Source organism: Leguminivora glycinivorella, chromosome 11, assembly GCF_023078275.1.
Source record: "Leguminivora glycinivorella isolate SPB_JAAS2020 chromosome 11, LegGlyc_1.1, whole genome shotgun sequence".
NCBI classification, from domain to species: Eukaryota; Metazoa; Arthropoda; class Insecta; order Lepidoptera; family Tortricidae; genus Leguminivora; species Leguminivora glycinivorella.
Window position 1 is genome coordinate 7,230,369 of NC_062981.1, and position 12,069 is coordinate 7,242,437.

A 12,069-nucleotide genomic window follows, 5' to 3' on the forward strand; every position below is an offset into this window, starting at 1 on the left:
TAGGTACGTCTTTAGTCAAGGAAAAGGCATAATTGTGTGAAATGAAAGAATTGAATTTAAGAATTGAATATGTAAGCTGCTAATAGTTTTTTGTGAGGTGGGGGAGGTGAGGTCTTTCCAACATTTAGTTGCAATATATTTGAAACTACCTCGAAACGTGGAAACGTGGTAATATTCAGATGTCTACTGAAAACCGTAGTATAAAATTTTATTGACTCAAATAGGCGACCTTGTCCTTGAAATTTTTAGCGAATGTAGCCAAAATATATCAGATTTCGCGAGTTCGTTTATATTCCTTCCTCATAATAATATTTGACTTAGTTTTCCTCAAAACCGTCTCTGCATAAACCACAGATATTATAAATTTATTTCCTTATTTTGCATTCATTAAGAGTCACACGAACCAACTCACCAACACTTATTTGGTGTATCTTTATGGTCGGCAACGCACCTACAACTCTTCTACTTCTCTTCACAATGCAAAATTATGTTTGTACGGGGCAATATGATACCTAACTATTTGTCTAGCCCGTCAAGTATCAAATAAAGTGGAGTGCGTGCGTTCTAGATTCGCATTGAAAAGCTAAATAACTTTTCACCCAACTTTAAAACCCAACTACTTATGTCACATTTTTGGGGACATAAAGCATATCGACAAAATTTTGAACCAACCCTTAATTTATATTGCTTTACCTTTTTGGCGCGCGTTCTTGAGATGCTTAACGTTGTTTTCCAAGGGATGGGCAAAACCCCGAGAAATTGAGAACCCGATGCGTATGAGTCACTTTTGTTGACATTCTGTCCTTTTCCTTCACTCCTGGTTAGTTGACCATCTCTTTCTTTTAATGTCTGCCGTTGTATTTAAAAGAGTATAAATGATATGGACGAGAACTGGATCAGCCAGTCTTGTATTTTCTGTCTGATGCGCAGTGCAGTATCTTAATTTGTTTAACAATTAGTGCTATTAATAGATAACTAATAAGTTATTAACTGGTAAAAATTCTGTGACGTGCAGTGAAAGATAATCAGTGTTAAAGGTACGTGTTGATTTATTAACAGATTATAGTCGCTTAATTCATTAGTTAATTGACAATAAACATGGTTAGAAATTGCTAGAAAAATAGCTTAAATATTCTGGCTCTAATGAGATGACGTTTAAATACACCCAATTTTTTTTATTGCTAACCTTAAAAAGTTTTCCAAAAAAGTATATCAATCGACATAAAATCATTCTCCAAGTAGCATATACATAAATATAATGCATTAATTGCTATACCGTGTGTAAACGAAATTATCGTACGTGGATACAAACTAGCACACTGACCCTAAATAGCTAATGCACTTTGGTATTAGGGTGTTTAGTTAGTTTTCCTTCGAATAATTGAGAACATTGTGATATCTTGCTTGACAAACTGATATTTTCTATACACATTTGAGGCAATGTTTTTTGTAAAAATACTATTTGAGTTATCGGATGGACCGTTTAGATCGGTCAGTATTGAAACTTCTGTATCTATAAAACCATTTAGGAACCATGTTATCGATTTCAATAACGAGAAAAACTGGCCGATCTAAATGGGCTTCTCTGTACCTATTTGTCCAGACGAATCTATTTTTTTTACAAATCTTATTTTTATGTTAAAAGTTACGTTAAAAATACTTATTTATGTATTGTGTAGTCAAATTATTTCATAATGCCGCAGCTAGTATTGATGTTTGACATCTCCTTTACGCACTTTGTAACTAGATCTTTTCATTAACAAAGACGCGTGCTATTTATTAAATACTAGCTTTTTCCCGCGGCTTCGCTCACGTTAGAAAGAGACAAAAAGTAGCCTATGTCACTCTCCATCCCTTCAACTATCTCCCCTTGAAAAAATCACGTAAACTCGTCGCTCCGTTTAGCTGCGAAAGACGGACAAACAAACACACTTTCCCATTTATAATATTAGTATGGGGTGTGTAATGATTGGTATAACTTTTTTTGGTATAGTAACATTTGACATAACAACATTTCGTATAAATTAAAGGATATAATCACTCATTTGACATAATTAACATTTGGTATAAACACAAAATATCTGCTTTTATTTTGTATAATCATTATTTCGTATAACACTTATATGGTATAACTATCTATTAATATACGACTAGTATTGATGTTTGACATCTCCTTTACGCACTTTGTAACTAGATCTTTTCATTAACAAAGACGCGTGCTATTTATTAAATACTAGCTTTTTCCCGCGGCTTCGCTCACGTTAGAAAGAGACAAAAAGTAGCCTATGTCACTCTCCATCCCTTCAACTATCTCCCCTTGAAAAAATCACGTAAACTCGTCGCTCCGTTTAGCTGCGAAAGACGGACAAACAAACACACTTTCCCATTTATAATATTAGTATGGGGTGTGTAATGATTGGTATAACTTTTTTGGTATAGTAACATTTGACATAACAACATTTCGTATAAATTAAAGGATATAATCACTCATTTGACATAATTAACATTTGGTATAAACACAAAATATCTGCTTTTATTTTGTATAATCATTATTTCGTATAACACTTATTTATAATAACAGTTATATGGTATAACTATCTATTAATATACGACTAGTATAATATAACCAGCAAACAGTATAAAACATTTCATGAATTAATTTTATTATTTTTTGAAGGGATCACAGTTCTAACCTAACCTAAACCTACTTTTCTGATAGCAGTACATATGTTTAAGGGTCACAGTTCTAACCTAACCTAACCAATTTTTCTGGTAGCAGCGCATTGTGTGTAAAGGTCACAGTTCTAACCTAATCTACTTTTCTGGTAAATGATGGATCTAATTTATTCTACAATTGTTTCTTATTCTAACTGTGCTTTAGAAAAAATTTGTGTTATACAATTTATTTATTATCGGAAATAAGCATTATACTCAAAGTATGTTATAATAAATGTTATTCGAAAAAATGATCATTATATTAAATAAGAATTATACAATTTCTTAGTATATTATTTGTTGTTATATGATTAAATAATTATATCAAATGATCGTTATAACGACTAAAAATATATCAAAAAAAGTTATATCGATCGATACGCACCCATTAGTATGAATGCTCATTATGATCATGATTTGAAATAATGATTTGACTGTGCATGATGGTAGAATACAAACGATCTATAGTTTAGTGAGTTTTTTTTTGTTTTCAGAACAAAATGATGTCCAAAATTACTATCCTTGCCATGCTGGTAGTAGCTTGCGCAGCTCAGAGGTCGTTCTACGGCAGACGGCCGATAGGCTACCCGGTTCTCGAGCAACCCAGCACTGAGAGCAATGCTCTCGGCGACAGGTCAGTGAATTCTCATAATTATAAACTAGAAACCGCCCCGGCTTCGCACGAGAAGTACCTAAAGCATGATCATTGGTTTAGGAAGTTGTCTTGAAAAAACGTCTTGTTTTTTAGTTCAGGGGGATTATCATGAAGTACTAAAGATGTTCAGTTTAGGTCGAGAGAAAGGGATACCGCTATGGAAGTAGTAGTAGTAGTAAACACTTTATTGTACAGAACAAATTACATGTATAGAGAATAATTATAACGGTTATGTACAAAGGCGAGCTTATCCCTTTAAGGGATCTCTTCCAGCTAACCTTAGAATAACTGAGAGAGGAATAGATGGTAGACAAACAACTAAAGTGCAGCGGTATATATATATACACATAATATACATCCCTACTCTAAAAATGAATGCAATACTTATACCTAAATACATAAATAATAATATATATATTTATATAAACAATAAACATATATGAAAATAATAATAACCGCACACGACCCAGTTTAATTTTTTTTATTGGTTTTCATGTGAAAGCCATAATTTCTTTAATTTTGACTTCAGCGATGCTACTGACTGACACTGTCTTAATGGAGCTGGCAACGCATTCCACAGCTTCACAGAGTATACTGTGACTGATTTGTCGTAAGATCGGTGTCTATGGGAAGGGATCGTAAGCGAAAGATCCTCACTAGATCGCAACCGGTGGTCACTGCTTTCCGCCAAAAACCGGAACCGTTCCTTGAGGTAAGGCGGGAAGGAAGGGTAGAACAGCACCTTGAAAAGGAGGGATAGTGTGTGCAAGTCTCTGCGACGACGGATGGGTAGCCACTCGAGCTGCTCACGGAATGACGAAATATGATCAAATATATATCTTATGCAGACATTCTGCAGGCGCTCCATCCACAGTGTGGGATCAGACCTCATTTTTGACCATGGTCTGTTTATAGTAAAAACCAGTAGCCTAGACCAAAACAATGCTACGACTAAAACTCTCGAATGTCAAATATGACTAGTTTACGAGAAATTATTTTTTGAAATTTAGGGCAAATGTACCCGAAAATTGACTAAAACTCAAAATATCCTGAGAACGGTATCGATTATCAAAAAACACTTTTAAGAGAACTTATAGAACTAGCAATATACTATCGTATGGAATAATCAGCACAGTCCTAACAACATTCATATCGGTATTAGAACCAAATTAGTCATTTTCGATTTTGATTTTTTTTCTCGTAAGTTCCTGTACATTAGCATTTCTTTTATTTTTTTACTAAAAGGTGATTAGCTTCCCTATATGCCATAATTATTGCATTAAGCAATTCCATAGGATATAGAAATTATGGTGTGCTTAATTACTCTATGGGGATTTTATATGGGACGTTTAAGCACACCTTTCAGTAAAAAAATAAAAGAAATGTTAATATACAGGGACTTTCGAGAAAAAAAATCAAAATCGAAAATGACTAATTAGTCACATAGTTTGACCAGTGATTACTCAGGGAGTACATCTGAACGTCTGCCAAGTTACACCAGTTTGACAGGACTGGCTTCCCTCGAAGGCAACTGACCCTAATTAGTCGTAGCATTGTTTTGGTCTAGGCTACCGGCTTTTACTATAAACAGACCATGGTCAAAAATGAGGTCTGATCCCACACTGTGCCATCTTATTAAGGAGGTCCTCATTGAGATCTACAGTCACGATGTCCCCATAGTCCAGAAGTGGAAGCAAGAGAGAGCGGGTTAGGAATGTTAGGATAACCTTCGTGTGAAGCGGAAGAAAGTTTTGAAGACGCCGCAGGGAGTGAAGCGACCCAAAAAGTCTTCTGCTGACATCGGAAGTTACATAGTTCCGTCCTTCTCTCTCAACCCAACCTGATCCGACCGGATTTCCGGATTGCAGTGTGCCTACACGTGTTAAATGATCCAGATGTTACAACGATCTTTTAGTGAGGTATACAAACGTGAATTGATGTGTGTTTGTTTCTCTCTTACTTCGATTAGGGTGTAATACTTGTGACGGAGATACCCGCAATTTACGAAATAGTTTTCGCGGTAGGCCCTCTCATCACTCAGGACTGATTAGCGCACTTAGTAAAGTCACCATTCTAAGTGCTTATGGTAATTATCCATAATTGCTAGATTACTACTGGCGCTTTGATATTCGCACTTTGGTTGAAATATTTATTTAATCATTTGCTTTTGAATCAGGGATCAGAACCGGCATTTAAATATGAAAGGGCCAATGTTTTAAATTATTTTTTCTACTCGTCAACTGTAATCTGTCAATTAGGACACCACAGACTAAACTACATATAAGTGCTAACTTTTCAGTGTTATACTCTATGGCAGTTCCGACTCAACTATAATAATCTCATTATAGTTGACTTTTAGTTAACTGTAATAATTTCAAAAATAGAACTTCATACAATTTCTATACTAATTTGCGATACCTGGCAAATTTGTCGGCATCTGAAACACATTTTTTTTTATCTGTCGCGTTATCGGCCAATCAGAGACGGTTATTACAAACAATTGGTTGCTAGGTAATTCGATGTTGATACAACGGTGAACGACGCTATTAACATTAATAGCGTCGTTCACCGTTGATGAACCATGAATAGGAGGTAGGGCATAGCGAATGATATTCCGCTTTGTGTGGTAGGGCACAGCACAGCGGATATTGTCTCGCTCGAATCTAGAGCAGAGCCAAACTGGGGTAGTACCTCCGCCTTACAGAAGACCGCAGCCAAATAGCACTAGACCCTACTCATAGTGTTGTGTTCCTGTCGGTGAGTAAGGCTGCCAGAGCTCAACGAGGGTGCGGTGTGCTGATGACGGGAGGACTTACGGAACTAACTTGTTCCGTTTATTGTCCTTTGAGTCGTCGGCAACCCGAACCCTCCTTAGAACTTGTACACTCCTTTTTACTGTGTACTTAACACCGCAAAAGGGAATGTACAAGTTTCTAATAGGGTGGCAACGCGCATGTGACACTGTTTGAGTTGCAGGCGTCCATAGGTTACGGTGACCGCTTTACATCAGGCGGGCCGTATACTTGTTTGCCACCGACGTAGTATAAAAAAAAAATTAACTTGCATGAATGATGATATTTCCGTCCATTGATGATGAAGATGATGACTCGTAGAAAAAGTATTGTATACAATAGTGATATAATTAAGCTTTTCACTCTCGTACCGTACTATTAGGCCACTCAGCAAGCTTCGTGGCCTAAACATGGTACTCGACTGAAAAGCTTTGTATTATATCACGATTGTATAAAATACTATTACGCTAATGTAGGGCTGAATCACGTATTTAGGTAACAAATGTCCCGATAAACTAAAAAAATACAAAGAAATATAAACCCTGACCAGAAATATATGACTACACGCCATGCGGAGTTTCATAAAAAAAAAAACATTCAGTCGAATTGAGAACCTCCTCCTTTTTTGAAGTCGGTTAAGAACTATTTTCTTCATACTAAACTGAACTGTCCCCCCATATATCAGAATAACATCTCCCTCCTGACAATCCATACTAACATTATAAATGGGAAAGTGTGTGTGTCTGTTTGTTTGTCCGTCTTTCACGGCAAAACGGAGCGAAGAATTGACGTGATTTGAAGATTGAAGAAAAAGACGTGAATTGACGTGGAGATAGTTGAAGGGATGGAGGAGTGACATAGGCTAGTTTTGTCTCTTTCTAACGCGAGCGCAGCCGCGGGCAAAAGCTAGTAGTCATATATTTCTAGCCAGGCTTTAATAAACACTAAGGGCCACTTGCACCAACGAAAATGGAGGGTTAGGGTTTAACCTACCATTTTATATGGAATTTGACAGATGACAGCCCACTAACCCTGAGTTAAGTGGTTGGTGCAAGTGGGCTTAAAAGACTTACAGACGCAAAGAGGAAAAGAACACAATAGGTAATGCAAATTATATTCTTTATTACTCGCCTGCATTACACAAAAAATAAACTTATCTCTTTAACTACCTATGGTAGGTAACAGGCGGTCTTATTTCTAAAGAGCAATCTCTTCTAAACAGCCTTTGGGCAACAGAGACAAGAAGTAAAAAAAAAGATTTATAACCTGTATTGATACTGAATATTACTACCTCTATATTACAGATTCGGTACCGGCGAAACCACAACCACCCAACGGTTACCAATAGAAGCGTTGGGCGACCAAGCGCTGGTCGACCAGCTGAGCAAGCTGCCACAAGACAAGCAACCATTTTGGTTACTCAACTGGCGGGCTCTGGAGCAACACCGCCAGCAACATCCGACATTCCAGCATGGACAGAGCAATTTCATCAATGGACAATCCTTTTTTAATCCGCAGAATCTGCAATCTTAACTTCAAATAGATTTATTTTAGGGATTATGTTGGTAGTTTAAGACACATATTACAGAAAAAAAACATGAGTCTTCCAAAAACGATAGTACAGTTGTTTAGTTGACCAGCTGAGCAAGCTGCCAAAAGACAAGCAACCATTCTGGTTGCTCAACTGGCGGGCTCTGGAGCACCATCGCCAGCAACATCCAACCTTCCAGCACTCACAGAGCAATTTCATCAATGAACAAACCTTTTTTAATCCGCAGAATCAGCAATCTTAACTTCAAGTACGTTTATTTTAGGGATTATGTTGATAGCTTAAGAAAAGATTACAGAAAAAATATGAGTCTTCAAAAACGATAGTACAGTTTTTTGGTTGACCAGCTGAGCAAGCTGCCAGAAGACAACCATTGTGGTTGATCAACTGGCGTGCATTAGAGCAACATCCGATCTTCCAGCACTTACAGAGCAATTTCATCAATGGATAAACCTTTTTTAATCCGCAGAATCAGCAACCTTAATAAAAAAAGACTGATCATAGAGATTATGTTGATAATTTAAGACATACACACACAGATTAGGTAGTTTATACCTATATGTAAAATTTAGTAATACGAATTAAGAACAATCATTTTAAGTACATGATAATTCTGAGCAAACTTCCCGAAGAAAATAATTCAAATTTCAAAATTATATACAGTGTAACAACAATAACGACAGTGTAACGACAAGACTTATAAATTATGTTTGTATTTTATTCAAAATTAAGCATTGTAACTAGTGAGACTTTTAATTATAAGGATTATGTATGTAAACTATGTAATGATAAACAATTTTAGCCCAATTAAATTGTTTGTTTTCATGAATACTTTGTAACTTTATTAAGTAATTGAATCTATTAAACACCTATTATTTGACGACCGGTTTGGCCTAGTTGGTAGTGACCCTGCCTGCTACGCCGCGGTCCTGGGTTCGAATCCCGGTAAGGGCATTTGTTTGTGTGATGAGCACAGACATTTGTTCCTGAGTCATGGATGTTTCCTATGTATATAAGTATTTGTATATTATGTATATCGTTGTCTGAGTACCCACAGCACAAGCCTTCTTGAGCTTACCGTGGGGCTCAGTCAATCTGTGTAAGGATGTCCTTATAATATTTATTTATTTATATTTATTTATTTATTAAAATAGAAACCTGACTGATTGTGTTTTGTGTAAAGTATGATGATGATGATTATATCCTGTTGTCCCTCGTCAGGGGCATAGGGCTCTTATGAAGGATTTCCACTGTTCCCGGACCGACGCGGCCTCCTCTAGGTGCGCCCAGCCGCGGCCCACCGTATAAAATTTAATTATTATTTGTTAATATCGAGTAGCTTTGGTAGATTTTTCAATAATATAAATATAAAATCAATACTAAAAATGTTTCAAACTGTTTTATTTGTTCGCACAAATACTTCGAAATCAGTAAAAAGTATTCGAATAATGTATACTGCTAAATATAATATATTAATAATATAACTACTATAGTAGGTACTCTTTATTATACTGTGGTAATGACATTTAAAAAATTCTTTGGGAAATTAAACTGCTTCGAAATTTTTTGAAAATAAAATAATGAAACGCTTATTTTTTATTCAAATGGAGCGGCGCATTTAAAAGTTTTTAATTTAAGTACCTACTATTATTACGAGTGAATAAAATGAAATTATGGCTAAATGTAAAAAAGAAACTGAGTCCCCGTTATTTTTTAATTGTTTTGCGACCTGAATACAACTACTAATTTAGCATACAGAGCACAAAGTTTGTTATTTTAATTAAGGAATGCCTACAAACAAATAAATAAATTAAAACTTTTAAACAGTTAATTACGAGTACGAGCTGCTTAATTTTAATTAGAATGAAGTAAAGAGTATTTAAATATGGCACAAACGTGCCTTTACAGAGTGTTTTTAACGTTTTACTATAAAGCGCACGGAAAATTTATGTCACGAAAAATGTATACCAAAGACATTTATATAACTCCATCTAGACATGCAGATAAAGTCCAAGAAAAAAACGTACTTCAGTTCCATACAGAAAAAGGTACGGTGACCTAGAAGGCGTTACACCTTTGGGTGACGCTCGGCTAGATGGCACTAATATAACATATCAAGCTGAAGGCCGGTTCACACGTATTAAGTTGTCAAGTAATTAACTAAATTTTAACTTAATTTTAAGCGACTTAATTTTAAGTAAGTGTTTACACGTCGTAAACAGCTAAGCTCTTTAGTCATCCTGAAATGGACGATCAACAGCGCGTTCAAGTCATTCATTCAGTAATTACATTCGTATTCAGCGAGGTTTTAGATGAACTGAAGGATGAAATAGACAGGGAAACGAGAGCACCCACAAGACTGGGTGAGAAACTGGATAAGCAGAAGGAATGAATATGGCGCTAGTGCAACTTTGTTTAACATAATTATTCTTCAATAAACTTCATTGTAGTGTCTTCCGAACACTTCGACATTTTTCAAAAAAGATAACTCACGAACATACGATCGCAACCGCTCCGCCAAACTTATACAATTAACTAATATTTAACTAAATCATGCCTGTACAAACGTATCCACCTACTTAACCGAAAAATAGACAAAATTCTAATTTACTTGCTTAAGTGCACGCTAAATATTAACTTGTAACTTATTACTAAATTGATTGTTTACACGCTTTAGGTCGCTTAAAATTAAGTTAAAATTTAGTTAATTACTTGACAACTTAATACGTGTGAACCGGCCTTAAGAATATGAGTCAAATTATCAAAACTGAGGTTCAAAAGTTTTAAGCCTTTGTCAAGAGATGGCATTCTATGCGCTGTGATTACACATTTTACTTCGACAGTAACTCTCTATAATACTCGATCCTATTTGTGTATCCTATACAATGTTTGCTTCTAGTACCAAAGACATATATATATATAACTCCGTATAGACAGATACAGTCTAAGAAAAAAACGTACCTCAGTACCATACAGAAAAAGGTACGGTGCGCGGTGGCCTAGATGGCATTACACCTTTGGGGTACGCTCAGCTAGATGGCGCTAATATTAATATTTGACATTTTAAAACATATCAAACTAAGAATATGTGCCAAATTGTCAAAACTGAGGTTCAAAAGTTTTAAGCCTGTGTCAAGAGATGGCAGTCTATGCACTGTGATTACACATTTTACTTCGACAGTAACTCTCTGTTAATACTCGATCCTCTTTGCTAGTACATAACCGTTTGGAGGCACTGTTCGAATATTCACTTTATCCATTCAATGAATGTGATTTGCTATTAACGGTAGCAAGTTTAGTTGGTGGGCATTTTTAGAATTTGGGACACCCCTATTAGCGTAAGTTGTTAACAAAAATTAACTCGCTGTCAATTTTGTGACGATAACTAACCCTGAAACTGTAAAAATATTATTTTTGTGTTAATAACATAAACTTTAAGCCAGTGTTTTTCAAACTTTATGGTGCCACGGCCCATTATGACCTCTCAAATTTTTTCGCGACCCCCATACCTCGTTTCTAATACTACCTATAACTTACTGCTGAACGATGTAATAAATTTTTCAGTACAGATGGTCGTTTTTTTACGCACTAGTTCGAGAAGTGGTTCATTATATGCCAGGTCGAAACTTCGGAGGCTCATCTGTACTGAAAAACGTCGTACGATACACGTGCGAAAAGGAAGTTCGTACCGTAACCTTTTTACGCACTTGTATCGTAATGTACTATTCATACATCTTTCAGCACATCCAATCGAATCGAATTTACAACTTTTATAAATAAATAAAAGTTGTAAATTCGATCAAAGGTTCGCAAACTTGTCTATTGCGAATAGTATGCGTAGATATAGGTGTACTTTATCACTTATAACTCAGGGGTGAGATGGCTTTCGAGAGGAAGGGTTTTGACACGCGTTATAGAGCTTCAATCAGATTTATTAATATTTTTACAATATTGTTGCTGATTATGTTACGATATTGAAAGTAGCATATCTCGCCGGTATCGTTGACCACTTAAATGTTATGATCGCAAGTCTGCAAAGAAAGGGATGAAAACATAATTAGAGAAAAAGATAAAGTTAACGGATTTCTAGCAAAAATTGAGTTGTGGACTACATTTTTACACAGCATGCAGTTTGCGTATGCGTATGCAGTTTGATTATTTCCCTTGCATGGCTAAAATCATTCAAGGAATATCATCAGATATGGTGGAGAGCTTGCAAAGTTTAAAAAACCAACTCCAAAGTTATTTCTCAATTGAAACATTGATTGGTGATGGAAAGTTGGATTTTGAATATTTTTTATTTCAATTGATGCGTTCTGGGTTAAAAGAATGGCTGCATTTAGTAAAAGAAGCCCTTA

The 12,069-nt window shown here is 35.7% G+C and overlaps 1 protein-coding gene across 1 annotated transcript; it reads left to right on the top strand.

The window, feature by feature from the left end:
* The first annotated feature begins 879 nt into the window (after positions 1–879).
* On the top strand, positions 880–8,540 carry LOC125231253. Its single transcript, XM_048136644.1, has 3 exons — positions 880–1,037; positions 3,210–3,349; positions 7,467–8,540. The coding sequence occupies exons 2-3, from the start codon at positions 3,216–3,218 to the stop codon at positions 7,693–7,695; spliced, it is 363 nt and encodes a 120-aa protein (XP_047992601.1). The 5' UTR covers positions 880–1,037; positions 3,210–3,215; the 3' UTR covers positions 7,696–8,540.
* Positions 8,541–12,069: the final 3,529 nt, after the last annotated feature.